Source organism: Suncus etruscus, chromosome 17 (assembly GCF_024139225.1).
Source record: "Suncus etruscus isolate mSunEtr1 chromosome 17, mSunEtr1.pri.cur, whole genome shotgun sequence".
Classification (NCBI taxonomy): domain Eukaryota; kingdom Metazoa; phylum Chordata; class Mammalia; order Eulipotyphla; family Soricidae; genus Suncus; species Suncus etruscus.
In genome coordinates, this window is record NC_064864.1 from 75,168,803 (window position 1) to 75,189,853 (window position 21,051).

Sequence of the window (21,051 nt, forward strand, 5' to 3'; positions counted from 1 at the left end):
ATATATTGATAAGAAATGTGAGGCAATTTCAGAACACATGGAAGAAATTATCCTGTGCTCCTGTCCTTGATGAATTTCTCAATTTGGTGCCTTACACCAAATATGACTCAGAAGATTCTGGATGCCTGAGAGTTTATTTTAATTCTCCATGAAGATTAGTGCATTTTCTCTTTTCAGAAATGTCTAAGAAATGATTCCATGACCCCATTTCAGCTGTCAAAAGGAGGTTGTGGTTGTTAGAAAAGAACAGAAAAAAACCGAAATGCTAACATATTACAAATTCTACTAGGCAGTGCTAAAATAATCAATATCAATGTGAATGTAAAACATTAAATATGTTATTTTTTTCCATCCAAACCTGAGACAAATGTGCTATTATAGGCTATATATGTGATATTTAAACATTAAGAATGAAGACTTTCAGATGCGACAACTATTTAAACTAGTGAAGGGATTACAGATAATCTTGGTTTGATCCCACACCACATGTTCTCCAAGAATTCCTAGGAGTACTCTCGGAGTGATCACAGAGTCAGAAATACCTCCCAAACATTGCCAGGTGTGGCTTGAGAAATCCAAAAGTAAATGAATCTTCATTATAGGCAATAATTGGGGTATGATAGCAACAAAGTTATCAGTGATTAAAATAAATTCAATATTATCAACAAATAGATTAACTAGTAAAAATAGTCCCTTGATCAATGTATAAAGTGCTTAATCACTATATTTCTAAAACTTTAATGTGTTCCTGGAATAGTATTTATGTTAAATTATCAAAAAACTACTCTTTTGAAATATATCAGAGATGCTATTGTTTTCAAATAAATTATGCATTGTGTAGTAGAAAAAATGACTGCCATATATCTACATTTTATGTCATTTTAATGCATACCATATAATATTGAAACATTTAGAACTAAGGCTTTCAGATGTGGAAATATTTAAAATAGTTGGAGGGTGACTATTGATCCCAGTACTAAAAATAAAACAAAGCAACAAGAGGAAAATAAAGTTGTTTTATTTTTAATAGTGGCATGGCCAAAATCTAGTTATTGCTACTATAAAGAAAACATATTGGGGACAAAATTTTCAGCCTTTCTACAATATATTTCCATGCTATCTATCTATCTATCCATCCATCCATCTATCTATCTATCTATCTATCTATCTATCTATCTATCTATCTATCTATCTATCTATCTATCTATCTATCATCTATCTATCTATCTGCCTGCCTGCCTGCCTGTCTGTCTACTATCTACTATCTATCTGTCTGTCTGTCTGTCTATCTATCTACCCATCCATCCATCCATCCATCCATCCATCCATCCATCCATCCATCCACCCATCACCTATCCATCCATCCATCTATATCAGTTCTACTACGTTACATGTAATTATCTTGTCTAAATTACCATGTTGATTAGTTTGAAAAGTTTTACAGCCACAAGCACAAGTTCATGTGAGCATGAACTGCAGAGACTCTGAGAACCCACAATAACACAACACATTTTGCAAAGCCATCACACCCATCTTGTGTGAGAGACCATAAAGACTAGTTTTTTATCCTTCATCATCTCTGGCCCACGAGAACCTCCCTGGCTCACTGCCCTCCTCTCCTCACTTCTCATCTCCCCTCTCCCCTCCTTCCTGCTTCCTCCTGCTGCAGGGCCCCACTTCTCTCCTCGGGACTGGATGATGGGGACCCTGTAAAGTTACTGTGTGCAGAGTCCCCTGGGGAGTGATCTGCTCTATGCCCCTTTTCTCTGTCGCCCAAGCCCATCCTGTTACTGAGAGAGGGGACTCCAGGAAACCATGTCATGCGGCTCCCACAGCAGAGACCAGCTCCACAGCCTCAGGCAGGGAAGGGAGGGGAACTGTTCCATGATAGGGTGCTGGGCTCTTTCAAGGAGGTTTAACTACAACATAAAGCCCCAGCAGGATTCTTCGAGATGCATCTCACACACAAATTAATTGCTGAGAAGTGAGATTTTTAGCTGCAAGATCCATGTAGGTTTATCGAGTGTCTGCTTGCAGCAAGTAGTTGACCCCCTGGCCCAGGAGTGGCTGCTTAGATAGACACCGTTGTGTAGAGGGAATGGGTTTGAAGAGGACAGAGAGTCAGTGCAGCCAAGGCTGCAGGAGGTAGAATGGAGCAAACCTGCAGCAGGGCCAAGTGCCACATCTGAGCCATGAGGAACCAGGACGAAGACTTATTCGGAGACCAGAAGTAGGAGCAAAAGGGCCTCAAAGTGAGCCAGACTCTCTCAGTAGTGACCACACTGCATAGAATAGTGGGGAGGGCAGGGAGGACAAAGAAGGGAGCACTGTGACAGCAAGATCACTCCAGACAAAAATGAGTGCTGAAAGGAGTGAAAGTGAGAAGCAGGACACCTCTTCAGTAATGAGAGTGGGAGAGAGACAGACAGAGACAGAAACAGATAGAAAAGTAAAAATGTCTGCCTCAAAGGCAGTGGGGAAGGGAGAAAGAAAATTGGGGACATTGATGGCAGGAAATGTGTCCTGGTGAAGGGAGTTGGACACTGTATGACTAAAACGCAACCATGAACAACTTTGGAACTGTGGGATTGGAAAAAAAAACCAACTGTATTATGAACAACTTTGCAACCACAATTTTAAATAAAGAAATAAAAAAAAGTCAGAGCTGGAGCAATAGCACAGCTGGGAGGGCATTTGCCATGCATGTGGTTGAACCAGGTTCGATCGCAGGCATCCCATACATATGGTCCCTTGAGCCTGCCAGGAGTGATTTCTGGGTGCAGAGCCAGGAGTAACCCCTGAACACTGCTGGGTGTAGCCTAAAACAAACAAACAAACAAACAAACAAACAAACAAATAAACAAAGCAAAAAATTCAACATATCCTCCTTCTGTTGTTTTATATTCTATAGAAAATGAGCCATCAGACATTCTATATCAGTGGATGTCCTTACACATTTGTACATGGCTATGTTCACATAATATCACCTTCATTTAATCCACAAATTGTTATCAACCAATGTTAAAGGCAATGAAAATATATAAAGCTGTTTTAGTACTCATTTGACTATATGCAGAGGGGATTTTTTTTGTTTTAATTTGTGAGCTGAAAGTATTGGAGGGTCCTACTGAGTAAATGTGACATTTAGAATCCTGATGTCCTCTCTTGGACTCAGGCAGAAGAAAGTAGAAACTAGCTCTAGGGTTTTGGAGAACGTTGGTTCCCCAAGGGGCAAACAGAGTGGAGAGGGAAGTTGACCCAAGGGCCCCACTCCTCATAGTCTCCACTGGGAGGAAGAGAAGTATGTAATAAAAGCTGTGATTGACTCCACTGATGTGGCAGAAGAAGAAACTCGATGTAAGCAGAAACGGGAGAGTTCTTGGCCCCGAGGAATTCAGCAACTTTCCCAAAGTTCAGTCTCAGCTCTAAAATTACTCTATAAAACTTGCTTGGGACTCAGTGTTGCCAGGAATCTATCTTGAGGGCATAATTCAAAATATAGAATAAAACATTCTTTAGAGACATGCTGTGCCCTCATTATCTTAAGGAAAAACGGGGGTTGCCTTGGTGTTAACCCCAGATGAATCAGCCAGGGAAGCTGGGGAGCCTCACCAAGGGCCACGCAACCCACTCCTAGCGCTCTAGAAACACTCCGGTGTATGTATAAGTTCTAATGTCACAGGTGTGTAGTTCAGGGCAGACAACTGCATGCCCAGGTTCATGTCAGCTTTCCATAACCGCATGGAAACAATGGCATGCACAAATCCCGAGGAAAAAATATACACACATGTAAAATGTACATATGTATGCACATACCCACGGACACATACATACGTGCACAGACACATGTATAAACATGTGAATACACACAATCCATGGACATGCACGCAAATACACATATTATATACCACATGTACAAACTCACTCAATGGATATATACATACACAAGGCATATTCGCATGCACACAGATCCCTTCTACACTCTGCCCTTCCACAAGCCCTGACATCCCTTCTCCACATCACCAAGGCAAGGTGACAGCTCGAGGCTCCCATTCTCCTGACCCTTCCAGCCTCACCAAGGCCTGGATATCACACCTTGATTTCTCAGAACTTGATGGCCATGGACACAGAATCCTTTTTTTTTTTTTTTTTTTTTTTTTGGTTTTTGGGTCACACCTGATAGCGCTCAGGGGTTATTCCTGTCTCTCTCCTGGCAGGCTTGGGGGATCATATGGGATGCCGGAATTCAAGCCACCGACCTTCAGCATGCAAGGCAAAATGTCTTACCACCATGCTATCTCTCTGGCCCCCTTTAAATCCCTATTTAATGTATTTCTCTTCTCCCTTAACTGTATGCCTATGAAAATGCAACAGTGCTCAGGACTCACTCCTGATGCCTTCCCTACTGCACTATGGCTTCAGTCCCCCCCACCTTTTATTTATTTATTTAGGATTTATTCGGCCACACTCAGTGACACTCAGGTGTTACTCCTGGCTATACGCTCAGAAATAGCTCCTGGAGGTTACCCCTGGGCCACACACCCAGGGGGCCAGTGAGGTGGGTCCTGACAAGGAGTTTAAAGGGGACCCCAGGCTCTCCTCATTTCCCACCCGGCTCCGGAGAGATGGTTTAAGTGGCGGTGGTAAACTTCCAGGCTTCTAGCTCTTGAAGGATCTCTTTCCTTCCAGGGAGTCAGAAGTGTTTGGGGAATGGCAGCTCAAGAGCACAAGAGTCGCAGGTAACTTTTCTTCCTACCTCTGTCCATTCTGACACTTTCCATTCTGGAAAGTATAGACAATTATTTGAATATCATCGGGTTTAACCTGTTTGTCATATACAGAATATCTATATTGTATACTCTCCTTCCCACCTTGGCTCACCACCCAGAAGCTCATTTTCAGTCCTTTTCTCCTTCACCCCCACTGCCTATTACCCCACGTTTAACAGTTTTTATCCCTAGTTCTTGGTTCCCTTTGAAGCACATTATTATCTCCACCCTAGCTAGCTGCTAACCAGCTACCAAAGTGAAAAAATAGACTCTCAGGCTGAAAAGAAATCAGTACTCTGTTCCTACTTATCTACTCTCAGCAGCCACCTTTCCTCCACCTTCCTTCATTGTGTAACTGTGGTTGCTACCATACTAGGTATCTGATTAGTTCCCACTCAAAAGCATTTTCTGATATGAAACTGCTAGGAGTCATTTTGCAGACTCCAGCAAGCCAAATTACAGACCAAAGTGGCATCCAGGATTCAGCACTCTCTTCCTGACTATTTTTAATGACATAAAAGGGACATGCATATATGAATATCCTAGATGTATTCCCTTAACTGCTATAACTCTTATTGAATATCCCCTTATACAGTGACAATTGTGCCCACTGTTTTTTGTTCGTTTGTTTGTTTTTCTTTCTTTGTGATCTGTTTAACAAGGAATTATGGTAGAAGAGTCTTTCTCTTTAGAATTTATGTTAGAACCAAGTTAAGGAGATTGGTGGACTTGTTCCCTCGGCTCCCCAGAGGCACCAATAATACAATGTGGCATTGCTCCTCTTTTGCATAGGTGCATTAAAATGGGAAAATACTACATATGCAAACAAGTTATTATCTAACAGATATAGGAACACAAATTTTGTAATGCAGTTAGGCCTTACATTCTGAACTTTGGCATAATGACTTGGCTCAGGCTTCTGAAGAATGGGCATTGCCCATACACCCCTGAACTATTGACCATCTACGGAAATGATCACAATTGTCTACAACATCATCAGGAGGCAGACCTCTACCAGGGGAGATCCTGCCGCTACCCTGGCATTTACTTTACTCCAAGGAGTGTTCCCTCGACACCCAGATGACTCAGCGACAGCAGCAACTTGCTTGCAGGGCAGGACACTCTGCATCTGATGGTGAGGTGAAACTGAAGGACTCTCCACCTCCTGACTACGATGAAACACAGAAACCAGAATCTTTAACTACAGAAACTACCTTTGACTACAGAAACTGGACAACAATAACAGCTAATGTGTGAAAAAATTCCAGAGAGAATGACTCAGGGATTGGACAACCTAGTATGTCTGGAGCCCAGGGTCGGTTTTATGCCAGAGAACTTCAGGGATAAGGTCTCTTTCTATTTAGGACGAGGCTTTTGTTCCCTCATTTTTATCCATATTTTGTTGAGCCTATGCAAACAACACTTGCCACTCTCACACCGTTATTGCTGTATTTTTTTTAACTCTTACCTATATTTTTTTAAAAAAGAAGAGCATACAAAACTTTCTATTTGTGCTTCAATGAACTCATTGTGAGTCAATAGTTTTCAAAAATATTCTTTCCTTTCTTTTCCATCTCTTTAGTTTTTCTTTCAACTTTCAATTTTTAAAAAAGATGTTGCTTTTGGTCTTCCTAGAATGTATTATTTTCAGTTATGTCAACTATGTAATGCATTTTTTTAAATAAATTAAAATAAAAAAGAAAGCACTCCTGGCTTGGGGGACCATATGGAATGCTGGGGGATCAAACTGCGGTCCACCTTGGGTCACCTGCGTGCCAGGCAAATGTTCTACCTCTGTGCCATTGCTCTGGCCCCCCAGCCCACCTTTAAAAGTCAACACTTTTTAAGCCCACATCTGCCACTCAAATCACAGTCCTGTGAGCCTTTTATTTTACATTTATGATATCCCTGACACAACTGCATCACTGACACTGGCCCCCAAAATCCTTCTCCACTCAGCATCTCAGGGAGGCTGCCCACACCTAGTACCCACTGTGGCCAGTGGCTTGAGGGGTCCAGATGCCATACAGCACCTCAAGAAGGCTGCCCACACCTAGTATCACTGTGGCCAGTGGCTTGTGGGGTCCAGATGCCCACACTCTCCTCTCCCACCCTCAGGAGAAATCGTGATGAGTGTCTGCTCCCTCCCAGAATCACTGTAGCTGTTCAAGAGACCATGACCAACCAGACACAACTAGGGATCCTTACACAAAGAAGGCACCTTTGGGCGCTGCCGTCTGGGTGCTGGAAAGGTCTCAGCAAACTGGACAGAGCTCCTACCAGCCAGTAGGGCAGCTCTGGGAAGAGCTGGATGAAGGCAGAATAGTTCCTGTGAGTCTGGAGACTGCAGAACTAAGCACTTTGAGAATTCTGTCTTGGGGAAATGCAAGGGAGGATCAGTGGTGCTACACATAAGGCCTAATTACAGCACCATGTGGGGAGTGGGCAAACACTTATTTTGTCCAATTATGGGAGGGAGAAGGGAGAGAGAGAGGGAGTTGGAGAGTGGGGGAGGGAGGAAGAGAGATAAGAAAAGAGAAAAGGAACACTTTATTAATTTTTATCTATTGAGGACGTCCAAGGTCCTGCTGGTGCTGAATGCAAGAATACTTTTTGGTTGTTTTTTTTATTATTGGGGGGTGGTGGCAAATGCTGTGATACTCAGGGGTTCCACCTGGCTCTACACTCACGAATCACTCTTAACAAGTTCAGGAGCCTCTGGAATGCCAGGGACCGAACTCAGGTAAGTACATGCAAGTCAAACACCCTCTCTGCTGTGCTATATCACCCTGGCCCCCCAAAATGCTTTGACAGGAAACTGCCCCCCAGGAAGGAACGGGCTGTAGGCTGGACTCAGGCGTCAGCTCTCTCTACCACGGAGAGGAGGATCAGGCTGGCTTGGGTCTCTGCTGACTGCCCAAGTGGCCACTGGACCCTGATCACTGACACCGCAATCACTGGCACCAGAAGCTCAGCATCTCTCAGACCATCAGTCTAGTTGGATGGCCTCCTGGCCATCCTGTGACAGACTGACAATGTGGACTGACAAACTCCCACGACTGACCCCTCACACTGGGGTCCATGGTGCATGCTCAGTGCTTGGCTTCCACTCAAGCGTTGCAGCTCTGAGTCTTACATGGACAGGCCCTGCCAGGACACAGAGCTGGGAGATGTGTTCAGGACCTGTGGAGATCCGGACCGACTTTGCAGGGTCATGGTTCCATCTATGATACATGCTTCCTGAAAGCCTGCAATGTGGAGGAGATGGGATGCAGGGTGATCAGGATCTCTGTTACCTCCATCTCCCTTTCGCAAAGCCTGGCAGAGGGACTTGGATGGTACCACTAGACATGCCAAGACCCCATGTGTACAGCCCTCAAACCTCATGGGTAGCTGCTCCTTGTGGGAATCAGACTCAGACTCACTCAGATGCTTTGTTGGACTCAGATCATTCATGGCCTTAGTAAATATTGCACTGTAAATATCAGGAATTTACAGGACCCCATCAGAAGCATGTTTCACCCCTGCCCTCCCTCCACCTCTGTCTCCTCTTCATCACCATCAGAACATCTGTAATTAGACAAAATAGAGTGACATTTCCTACAACACTGGAATGACACATTACCACGTCTTGTCACATGACGAAAGGTTTGTCAAGGGGGATTGCAGCTCCTCACAGTATGAAGGGGCTCAAACACATGTGACTTTGAATATTTCCTTCTGCTACATGTTGCCTTGGCATGAAGAAGGGCAATGCATTATTTCAGAACAATGCGATCATCCCAGAGAAAAATCAATCAATGCTTGAAAACAAGTAAAACAGCTGCTTCGTCCCATTTCCTTCAAAGCTCTCATGTGTATGACAGTGTTTTGACACATATGGTGAATATTTTCTGCACTGGGTGTGTGAGGCAGACAGAGCCAGGGTGCAGCTGGATGGAGCCAGCAGCTCATGTCTCCAAGAATGATTCTGTCATTAATGTTCTTTATTGGGGAGTAGGGCACACTCAACCATGTTTGAACTTATCCTGGCTCTGTGCTCAGTGATGGGTCCCAGTGGAGCTCAGGAGACCATATGAGGTTCTGGAAATTGAACCTTGTTTGGTGCATGAAATGCAAGTGTCCTACCTGCTGTGTTATCTGTCTGATCCTGGTCACCAACTCAACCTAGACAGGCCTCAGCCGCACTGACCCCATCACCTCATGTATGAAAGAGGTATGGAAGGGGTCCACACTGCCACTGCCTAGTCCTACTTTCCCAAGTGTCTCTCTGACCACAAGGCATGGTTTTAGTATTTTTATTATTATTAAAATTTTTCTTTATTTAAACACTGTGGTTACAAACCTAATTGTAGTTGGGTTTCAGTCATAACAATTATACCCCCTTTCACCGTGTAACCTTCCCAATCTCCCCATTTCTTCTCTCCCCCAACCCCTGCCTGTATTTGAGACAGGGTTTCTACATCCTTCACTCACTGACATTGTTATAATAGTTTTTAGCATAGTTATTTCTTTAACTACACTCACCACTCTTTGTGGTAAGCGTTATATCTTGAGCTGCTTCTTCAGGCACTCATCTCTGGGAATTATTTCAATGTCTTTAATTTTTCTTAAAACCCATAGATGAGTGAGACCATTCTGTGTCTCTCTTTCTTTCCCCTTCTGATTAATTTGACTCAGCATAATAGATTCCATGCACATCCATGTATAGGAAAATTTCATGACTTCATCTTTCCTGAAGGCTGTATATGTACCACAGTTTCTTTAGCCATTTATCTGTTGAAGGGCATCTTGGTTGTTTCCAGAGTCTGGCTATTGTAAATAGTGCTGCAATAAATATAGGTGTGAGGAAGGAATTTTTGTATTGTATTTTTGTGTTCCTAGTGTATATCCCTAGGAGTGGTATAGCTGGACTGTATGGGAGCTCAATTTTCAGTTTTTTAAGGACATACTGTTTTCCATAGGACTGGACTAGACGACATTCCCACCAGCAGTAAATGAGAGTTCCTTACTCCCCTCATCCCCGCCAGCACTGATTGTTTTTGTTCTTTGTGATGTGTGCCAGTCTCTGTGTTGTGAGATGGTACCTCATTGTTTTGATTTGCATCTTCCTGATGATTAGTGATGTGGAGCACTTTTATCCTGTGTTTCTGGTCATTTGTATTTCTTCTTTGAGAAATTGTCTGTTCATATCTTCTCATTTTTTGATGGGGTAGATTTTTTTTCTTGTTGATTCTGTCAGTACCTTGTATATCTTAGCTATTAGCCCCTTATCTGATGCGTATTGGGTGAATAGCTTTTCCCATTCTGTTGGTGGCTTTTGTATGCTAGGCATCATTTCCGTTGAGGTGCAGAAGCTTCTCAGTGTAATAAAGTCCCATTTGTGTATCTCTGCTTCAACTTGTTTAGAGAGTGCTGTTTGTTCCTTAAAGATGCCGTTAGTGTCAATGTCCTAGAGTGTTTTACCTACGTTTTGTTCTATATACCTTATAATTTCAGGTCTGATATCAAGGTCTTTAATCCGTTTGCATTTAACCTTGGTGCATGGTGCTAGCTGGAGGTCTGAGTTCGTGGTTTTGCAAGTGGCTGACAAGTTGTCCCAATACTACTTGTCAAAGAGGCTTTCCTTGCTCCATTTTAGATTTCTTGCCCCTTTATCAAAGATTAATTGATTGTATATCTGGGACGCATTCTCTGAATACTCTAGTCCTGCAATGGCGAACCTATGCCACGTGTGCCAGTTGTGACACGTGAAGACCTTGCAGCTGGCATATGGGAAGGTCTGCAATTAACAAATTTATAAAATTTTTAAAGAGTTTTTAGATACTAAAATCTTGTTATTAAGGTTTAATTGCCGTGCTGGCACTTTGAGGAAATTCTTTGGTTTTGTGCGGCAGTTTGGGCACTCGGGCTCAAAAAGGTTAGCCATCACTGCTCTAGTCTATTACACTGATCTGAGGGTCTGTCATTATTCCAAAACCATGCTGTTTTAATGACAATTGCTTTGTAATACAATTGGGAAAAGTGATGCCTCCCATATTCCTTTTCCCAAGGGTTGCTCTGGCTATTCTTGAGTGTTTATCGTTCCATATAAATTTCAGGAGTGTTTGATCCCCTTCTTTGAAGAATGTTATGGGTATCCTTAGAGGAATTGCACTATATCTGTACAATGCCTTGGGAAGTATTGCCATTTTAATGATGTTAATCCTCCCAATCCATGAGCAGGGTAATTGTCTTATTTCCTGTGTCCTCTCTTAATTCTTGAAGCAGGATTTTATAGTTTTCTTTAGATAGATCCTTCACCTCTTTAGTTAAGTTGACTCCAAGATATTTGAGTTTGTGTAGCACTAGTGAGAATGGGATTGTTTTTTAATGTCCCTTTCTTCTCTATCATTGTTAGTGTATAAGAAGGACATTGACTTTTGCGCATTAATTTTGTAACCTGCAACTTTGCTATATAAATCTATTGTTTATAGAAGCTTTTTGGCAGTCTTTAGGGTTTTCTCGATATATTATCATGTCATCAGCAAACAGTGAGAACCTGAATTCTTCCTTTCCTATCTGGATGCCCTTGATATTTTTTCCTTGCCTAATTGCTATGGCAAGAGCTTCCAGCACTATGTTAAATAGTAGTGGTGAGAGGGCAGCCTTGTCTTGTACTGGATTTTAGAGGAAAGGTTTTCATTTTATCCCCATTGAGAAAATATTTGCCATTGGCTTGTGGTAGATTGACATGGCATGTTTTGGGGAAGGATACATCTCCTTTGGAGAAGCCTCATTTTCCCCTTTGATCAATCCTGGATCTGTCTCCTCTTCCTTTCTGCCTGCATGTACTTTTTTTTTTTTAATTTTTTTTTTATTTAAACACCTTGATTACATACATGATTGTGTTTGGGTTTCAGTCATAAAAGGAACACCACCCATCACCAGTGCAACATTCCCATCACCCAAGTCCCAAATCTCCCTCCTCCCCACCCAACCCCCGCCTGTACCCTAAACAGGCTCTACATTTCCCTCATACATTCTCAATATTAGGACAGTTCAAAATGTAGTTATTTCTCTAACTAAACTCATCACTCTTTGTGGTGAGCTTCCTGAGGTGAGCTGGAACTTCCAGCTCTTTTCTCTTTTGTGTCTGAAAAATTATTATTACAAGGGTGTCTTTCATTTTTCTTAAAACCCATAGATGAGTGAGACCATTCTGCGTTTTTCTCTCTCTCTCTGACTTATTTCACTCAGCATAATAGATTCCATGTACATCCATGTATAGGAAAATTTCATGACTTCATCTCTCCTGACAGCTGCATAATATTCCATTGTGTATATGTACCACAGTTTCTTTAGCCATTCGTCTGTTGAAGGGCATCTTGGTTGTTTCCAGAGTCTTGCTATGGTAAATAGAGCTGCAATGAATATAGGTGTAAGGAAGGGGTTTTTGTATTGTATTTTTGTGTTCCTAGGGTATATTCCTAGGAGTGGTATAGCTGGATCGTATGGGAGCTCGATTTCCAGTTTTTGGAGGAATCTCCATATCGCTTTCCATAAAGGTTGAACTAGACAGCATTCCCACCAGCAGTGGATAAGAGTTCCTTTCTCTCCACATCCCCGCCAACACTGTTTATTCTCATTCTTTGTGATGTGTGCCATTCTCTGGGGTGTGAGGTGGTATCTCATCGTTGTTTTGATTTGCATCTCCCTGATGATTAGTGATGTGGAACATTTTTTCATGTGTCTTTTGGCCATGCGTATTTCTTCTTTGTCAAAGTGTCTGTTCATTTCTTCTCCCCATTTTTTGATGGGGTTAGATGTTTTTTTCTTGTAAAGTTCTGTCAGTGCCTTGTATATTTTGGAGATTAGCCCCTTATCTGATGGGTATTGGGTGAATAGTTTCTCCCACTCAGTGGGTGGCTCTTGTATCCTGGGCACTATTTCCTTTGAGGTGCAGAAGCTTCTCAGCTTAATATATTCCCATCTGTTAATCTCTGCTTTCACTTGCTTGGAGAGTGCAGTTTCCTCCTTGAAGATGCCTGTAATGTCCTGTAGTGTTTTGCCTATGTGCTGTTCTATATATCTTATGGTTTTGGGGCTGATATCGAGGTCTTTAATCCATTTGGATTTTACCTTTGTACATGATGTTAGCTGGGGGTCTAAGTTTAATTTTTTGCAAGTGGCTATCCAATTGTGCCAACACCACTTGTTGAAGAGGCTTTCCCTGCTCTATTTAGGATTTCCTGCTCCTTTATCAAAAATTAGATGGTTGTATCTCTGGGGAACATTTTCTGAGTATTCAAGCCTATTCCACTGATCTGAGGACCTATCCTTATTCCAATACCATGCTGTTTTGATAACTGTTGCTTTGTAGTACAGTTTAAAGTTGGGAAAAGTAATTCCTCCCATATTCTTTTTCCCAATGATTGCTTTAGCTATTCGAGGGTGTTTATTGTTCCAAATGAATTTCAAAAGTGTCTGATCCACTTCTTTGAAGAATGTCATGGGTATCTTTAGAGGGATGGCATTAAATCTGTATAATGCCTTGGGGAGTATTGACATTTTGATGATGTTAATCCTGCCAATCCATGAGCAGGGTATGTGTTTCCATTTCCGTGTGTCCTCTCTTATTTCTTGGAGCAGAGTTTTATAGTTTTCTTTGTATAGGTCCTTCACATATTTAGTCAAGTTGATTCCAAGATATTTGAGTTTGTGTGGTACTATTGTGAATGGGGTTGTTTTCTTAATGTCCATTTCATCCTTATTACTATTGGTATATAGAAAGGCCATTGATTTTTGTGTGTTAATTTTGTAGCCTGCCACCTTGCTATATGAGTCTATTGTTTCTAGAAGCTTTTTGATAGAGTCTTTAGGGTTTTCTAAGTAGAGTATCATGTCATCTGCAAACAGTGAGAGCTTGACTTCTTCCTTTCCTATCTGGATTCCCTTGATATCCTTTTCTTGCCTAATCGCTATAGCAAGTACTTCCAGTGCTATGTTGAATAGGAGTGGTGAGAGAGGACAGCCTTGTCTTGTGCCAGAATTTAGAGGGAAGGCTTTCAGTTTTTCTCCATTGAGGATAATATTTGCCACTGGCTTGTGGTAGATGGCCTTCACTATATTGAGAAAGGTTCCCTCCATTCCCATCTTGCTGAGAGTTTTGATCAAGAATGGGTGTTGGACCTTATCAAATGCTTTCTCTGCATCTATTGATATGATCATGTGGTTTTTATTTTTCTTGTTATTGATGTTGTGTATTATGTTGATAGATTTACGGATGTTAAACCAGCCTTGCATTCCTGGGATGAAACCTACTTGATCGTAGTGGATGATCTTCTTAACGAGGCATTGAATCCTATTTGCCAGGATTTTGTTGAGGATCTTTGCATCTGCATTCATCAGTGATATTGGTCTGTAATTTTCTTTTTTGGTAGCGTCTCTGTCTGGTTTAGGTATCAAGGTGATGTTGGCTTCATAAAAGCTATTTGGAAGTGTTTCTGTTTGTTCAATTTCATGAAAGAGTCTTGCCAAGATTGGCAGTAGTTCCTCTTGGAAAGTTTGATAGAATTCATTAGTGAATCCATCTGGACCTGGGCTTTTGTTTTTCGGCAGACATTTGATTACTGTTTTAATTTCATCAATGGTGATGGGGGTGTTTAGATATGCTACATCCTCTTCCTTCAACCGTGGAAGATTATAAGAGTCCAAGAATTTATCCATTTCTTCCAGGTTCTCATTTTTAGTGGCGTAGAGTTTTTCAAAGTAGTTTCTGATTACCCTTTGAATCTCTGTCATATCAGTAGTGATCTCTCCTTTTTCATTCCTGATACGAGTTATCAAGTTTCTCTCTGCCTGCATGTACTTTAAAAGCAGATCCATCCCTTTTTGATCTCACCAGTGTGGATCTGTCTCAGGTGCTGACAGCATGGGAGAGGCCCCTGAGTTTCATCCTGCTGGAGACCCTGTTCTTCTCACTCACATCTATCCTGAGAGCACTTCATGTTGAAGTAGAAAACATGTGTGTGTGTGTGTGTGTGTACACACCTCTGTGTACTTGGCAATGACCACACTCAATATTCAGAAACCACCCAGATGTCTGAGGACAGATAAGCGGATCAGGGGGCTGCATACAGGGAAGATGAGGGCTATAAGCAAAGGTGATGTCATGCAGCGAGTGGCAACTCGAATGGGACTGAGGCACCATGTCAAGGAAAGGCAGTCAGAGAGAGAAGGGCCAGTATCAGCAGTGGATAGACAGAGACAGAGCAAGAGATGAAACAGGCTGGGACAGTGATGTGGAATGCATGAGAGAAGGTCCCAAGCATGGAGACTGGAGGAGGGATGGATGCAGACAGAGGACACAGCAGCATGGGTGGTGGAGAAGGGACAGTAACTTTCTACATCAAAATGAGAAAGTAAATGCTGTGGTGACCAAGGTACTTAAATTACATCATCGCAGACAAAGAAATGATTTTTCCTTTGTCTCTTCAAATGTCTCAAAGTCAACATATCCCACTTGTCATCCATATGTCCATTCATCCTCTGCTCGTGCCTATTGCCTACACACATCTCTCTTCCACCCATCATCTATTTCTCTATCTACTTCTTTCATCTGCCCACAACCACCTCCCTCATTAAACAGTGTGCAGCAGAAGTTGATAATGTACTGAAAACAGGGAGCAACATCTTCAACTCCCAGGAGAAAATGTTTCTTTCATGTGTGACTATAACCAAGAATGGATACTTGGAGCCAGCATGGAGAAGGAGGGAAGAGAACAGTGATGCCTATGGCTCTGAGGCAGATGGCTGGGGTGCCCAATTCTGGAAAGCAGAAACCAGGTCTGGGAAGAACATGCAGGGCTATTCCCTGGGCTGAAAGAACCATCCAGGCCAACAGGGAGTGTGAGATCCTGACCCTATACAGCAAAATACTGGTTGGAAAGTCAACCTTAAGTCTGTGTGCTAAGAAGAGATCATGAGATCACGAGGACCCAACAGTTCCGCCCTTGGGCTTGTGAGCCAAGGATTGAGACACCCAGGAGCACCATGGCTCACAGCGATCACCCTGCACCATGACTCAATTCCAGTGTCTACACTGCATAGATGCATGAGAGTCTGGGAAAGAAGAGTGAGTCTCAGACTCCAGGCATCCCATTCTACATGGCCACGTGTGACAGAATCTTCATGCATGTGCAGCGCATTTAAGTAGAAGCTCTGATGGAAACATATCAAGACAGAGTTGGTGATGCCTGGAATGGTTGCTTAGGACATGAGAGACACTGGGTCTCCCTGCATGGTTGGTGTCAGGTGTCTTGGGTACAGGAAAATGGGTTGTTTCTGACTCTTGTCCCTGGGCATTACCATAGCCTTAGCTTCAGGACTCTCAGCTGTGACTGCCACGGTGAGTCCGTGGGACACAGTGAGCAAATACCAATGTGGAGGACAGAGTGAGCACTGTGGCTGAAGTGAGGAAGGTGCACAGAGACCTGCAGGCAGCCAGTGAGGATCCTCATGCAGTACCTAGGCCCCCTGTTCCCAGGACTCACGCCTCTCTCTCCCTCCGGGCTGTCTAAAGCATGGATCTGAGGCTGAAGCGATAGCACAGTGGTAGGGCGTTTGCCTTGCATGCAGCTGACCCAGGATGGACCTGGGTTCCATCCCTGGCATCCCATATGGGCCCCCAGCCAGGAGCAATTTCTGAGCGCATAGCCAGGAGTAACCCCTGAGCATTACTGGGTGTGGCCCAAAAACGAAACAAAAATAATAAAACATGGGAGCTTCTAGGACCTGGCTAGCACTTTGCAGACGAGATGTTGGTCTACAGCAGTACCTACTGCCAGGGGAGGGGAGTGTGTTGAGGAAAGGAACCTTCCCTGGGAAGCTCTGTGACTCTGATATTACATTTCTCAGGGGGCTGTTTCCAGCACAAAACCCCCTTTTCTGCTAATCCATCTGCAGGTGAAAGTGGCCACCAACATACTCTGTTGGGGAGAAATCCTTCATGTAGGATGGGACTGCCTGAACTTCCATTGCTGGGGCTCAGAGGAACTTAGGAGGCAGCCTGGTCTTGATGGGATAGTCTTTGTGACTCTTTAGTAAGTCGAGGAAACACAGAGCACTTTGGAAGGAGCATGAGCCTCCACACTGAGGTTCCCAGCCCCTCAACTCCCTCAACAGAAAGACAAATCCTTGCCCACATCCTAGAAGGTCAGTAGGAGAGAGAGTGGCCAGGAGGGGCTTTAGAGAAGGGCTGACAGCCGAAGCTCAGGGATCTACATGGAGAGCCCCAGAAGAGGAAATCTCTCCTCGCCCTGAAGACAGTGAGCAGGGCCTGCCCTTGTGTCAGGGATGAGCACTGTGCTAGGGCAATGCCACTCCCATCCTGGCTCATAACATATTCACTTTGTTCAAAGCAGAGGAGCGTAGTTCTTGTAAACAGTTCTCCTCTGACCACACAAAGATGCCAGTAGGTGCTGCCATCTGGGGTCAGATGCAGAGTTCGTGAACCAGAGCCAAAGGTCACTGTGAGGAGACCCAGCAGAGCCACACACACAGGCAAGTTAGCAGAAGAAGGCTCCAGGGATTTTTGGCATGATGGGCCACAACTCTGGAAAATAGCAAATAGCTTTGCTGCTTTTTTGTAAGCCCGCAGAACCCAGGTCACTGAAATCCACTTAGGTCTTCCCATGGCAGGTCACATCTACACATTGAGGAGAATTAGATCATTGATTTCTCTCTGGATAATCTAATTATCCAAATGTATGACAAACTGTCCTGCATTCTTCCAGGTTCCTTCATAAAATAATGACATCTAATTGAATGTCCCCGGAGATGCTACTATTCCATGCATTGTAAAAAGGAAAAATCAGGCCTAATTTCATCAACTGTTCCAAAGGAGAAAATATTTATCTTCCAGCAGCGTCTTGGTATTCTGGAACTGTGTAAACAGGTGACAAGGCAAAGAGAGCCAACCCCACTGTGACCATTAGGGCGATAATGTGTCCCCAGCACTGGCTTAGCAAGTGACTGTGGGGCAGGACAGCAGCAATCTGGGCCCTTGACAAGTTCTCTGATTTCAACATGCACTAACCAGTTCATTGGACATTCAGGACGGTCCTCTACTGCTGATAAGCTTGGGATGAGGGAAAACTACTGGAAACTAGACTATATTGTAACGGGGGGGGGGAGGCCTGCTGGCGAATGATCATAGAATAATCTGAAAATTATGAGACTCCAGAGATAAGTTCTGAATCCTGGTCATGAGTACCTGACATGGAGCATTCGCTCATCGCCACTAGATCCCAAATTCTTGGGGCACAACAGAACCCTGAGAAAAGGGGGCTGAAGGGTGAGGGCATGAGGATGGGGAACAGTCAGATTTGAGATATGAGTTGGAGAAAGTACAGGTAGAACTGAGGCAGGTGAGAGAGTTAGTTAAGGCAGAAGTGAGATCCAGGCATGAGAAGGGAGCTCTGGGCATTTCAGGAACATCTGAACTTTAGGGTCTCCTGGGTGCTTCTGGGAACATCTGGTTCTGCATCTGGGAAGGGACCTAGTGAGAACAGAGGTTAGTCCACCCTCTGCAGAAAGAGGCTATCAGAGCCAGTCCTCACCTCTGCAGAAAGGAGCTGGGAAGTCCCAGGATGCGCCATTGCCGGGGCTGACGATGCAGGTGAGGCTGGCATGGCCCTCCAGGACATAGCCTGACAGGCAGCTATAGCGGACCTTGTCCCCGATGTTGAACCGTGAGCCATGGAGGACGCCCTTCAGGACCTCTCCCGGATTTCCGCATGTGTGGCTTGGCAACACTAGGGCAAGAGCAGAGAAGATGGTAGGGGTGAGCATCACAAAAGTGACTTCCATGAGCCCATCAGTAAACCAGGAGGATCTGTTTAGATCTATTCCAATAAAAGCAACTGACTCAGAGTAGCTCCCCTACACTAAGAAATGAAACAGGAAACACATTGGAGCAACAACAAAAAAACAAACAACACCTCAATAGTTCCATAAAGATCTTCATGATCCCCATGAAGATTGGTTCAAATATGTGCATTTTAAGAGAAATGTAGCTGCTCTGCTTAGGTTAGAGCACTACGTGGTATTATACAGATTATTTCTAGAACAGATTCCAGATTCCCACACAGTAAGCACCCACATAACACAGAACAATGCAAATCTCTGAAAGGTGAGACCAGAAATGGGTATTTCCATGTCACGGGTAGTGTCAAACATGATTCCTGAAGCATCAATATTAACACTGTCAAATCACGGTGTCCCGGTCAAAATAAATGCCCATTCAGTGAATGCCCCTGGGATAAATTGCACCTAATTCCTCCATGGCTGGTATGGGTGGCTAGAATGTTCCATCTATGCTCAATCATGTTGGCTACATAAACAAGAATGGTTAAAGAAGAAGCCAAGATCTATCACTAATATGCTGGACTTAAGGTGCATTACTCCAGCTTCCAGTTCCACTGAGGCACTGTGCAGGGCTTCAGTCAGCAAGTTCAGAACCCAGTTGGCTCTGTGAGCATCACCATCTCCAAATCTCTCTACTTCCCACTGACCCCGGACTGCCTCATTCTGAAAGTGTCTTCACCCAGTTCCACCCCCCCCTAAGACTTCAGTGATGAAGCATTTAGTTAAATGGACACAACCAGGAATTACTTCTTTATTTGGTGGGGCGGGGCACACCCAATGATGCTCAGGGGTTACTCCTGGCTATGCGTTCAGAAATCGCTCCTGGCTTGGGAGACCGTATGGGATGCCGGGGGAAACCAACCACAGTCTGTCCTAGGCTAGTGCCGGCAAGACAGACCCCTTAATGCTCCACACTACTGCTCCGGCCCCCAGAAAATAGTTCTTAACCTTTTTCTCTCTCCTTTTATACTTTAAATTTAGCACAAAATCTCATCAATGAAGCTATTTGTAGTTTTCCAAAAAAATAAATGTAATATTTTCCAGTTACACAATATTTCTGAACCAAACAAATGGTTTGATGTTTGTTTCCCAAGTTCCGCATATGTATGCATGTGATGAAAATATATGTGCATTTAATACATAAATGTGTGACTAAATAGTTACATGAACTTACATAGATTATCTACACACATCTAAAATATATCTCCACAGATTGTGTTTCTTTGTAAAAAATAAAACTTTCAAAATGGTGGGGTATCTATTGATTCCATAAGGGATTTTTCTAATTTGTGATTATTTGGACACTGGGGAAAATACAATCAACCATTCAATGCTTAATATTATGAACAGTTTTGAAATCATTCTGTGCAGAGTCAAAATGTGTCTATTTCTAGATCTTAAAAAAATCTGAGAAGCCTCTGAAAAACCTACTTGCTCAGACACCAGAGTCTTATAAAACATGATTTTTGTATTTAATCCTGCATCCCATCCTGCCTGGTGCAGGCCCACGAGACAAGACCGCACAGCCTCCCGCATCCCTGGTGCCAGCTGGATTCCAAATGCTTTGAGCTGCTCCCGCTGAGTGTGGGCCTTGGCAGATCCAGGGCTGAAACTCGTTCCTCATCTCCGTCTGCCAGGACAAGAACTAGGCCCAGCCCTGGCACATTTGTTGATTTAAGTGAGCTAAAAGCAGCTGGGCACTTTTGCCTCAGTCCAGGTGTGACATTCACACTGACTAAGGTCTGTGCAGTTCCTGCCTAGGCGAGAATAAGGGGAAAAACTCTAAAAACTACTGGGACAAAATGACATTTGGGAAACAATGAATCAGCAACAAATTGTACTTTTAAATCACCTTTTTCTACTTGTGGATAAAGTTGAAAATGGACCCCAGAGGCTGGAAATGAATGAGAAATAGTAGAGAAAAGAGAACAGGTGATTAGAGCTAATGTTTTACCAAAGCCACTGGGTAGTACCACAAAGTACTCGTTATATGGTAGAGGAATAAAGTATTTAGTATGAGCTAGTTTTATTTCAGAAAAATGGTTATTTGAGAGATGGCTACAGTCAGCAGTGCTCAGAGACAACCCCTGACTCTGTGCTCAGGAATCACTCCTAATAGTCTCAGGCAGACTATATGGGGTGCCAGGGAAGGAAGATTAGTCATCTGCAAGAAAACCCCCTAACTGCTGTGTTATTTCTATGCCCTCAGAAAAATGTTAACTTTTCAAACCTTAACATTACCACCAAGAAAATACAATAGAGGATGAATCACTTTCAGTGGCCAATAAAAGAAAGAACTCACATATAAAGACATTATCATGGTCCTTTAAAATATTAAAAGATCCTAAACTGTGAAACATGATTGAGTATAATT

The 21,051-nt window shown here is 43.3% G+C and overlaps 1 protein-coding gene across 1 annotated transcript in view; it reads right to left on the reverse strand.

The window, feature by feature from the left end:
• The window catches only part of CSMD1 (CUB and Sushi multiple domains 1), a 942,957-nt gene that overhangs the window by 317,802 nt on the left and 604,104 nt on the right, over positions 1–21,051 (reverse strand). Inside the window, exon 4 of the mRNA XM_049790475.1 lies at positions 18,371–18,565. Within this exon, the coding sequence (XP_049646432.1) occupies positions 18,371–18,565 (195 nt within the window). The remainder of the gene's footprint in view (positions 1–18,370; positions 18,566–21,051) is intronic.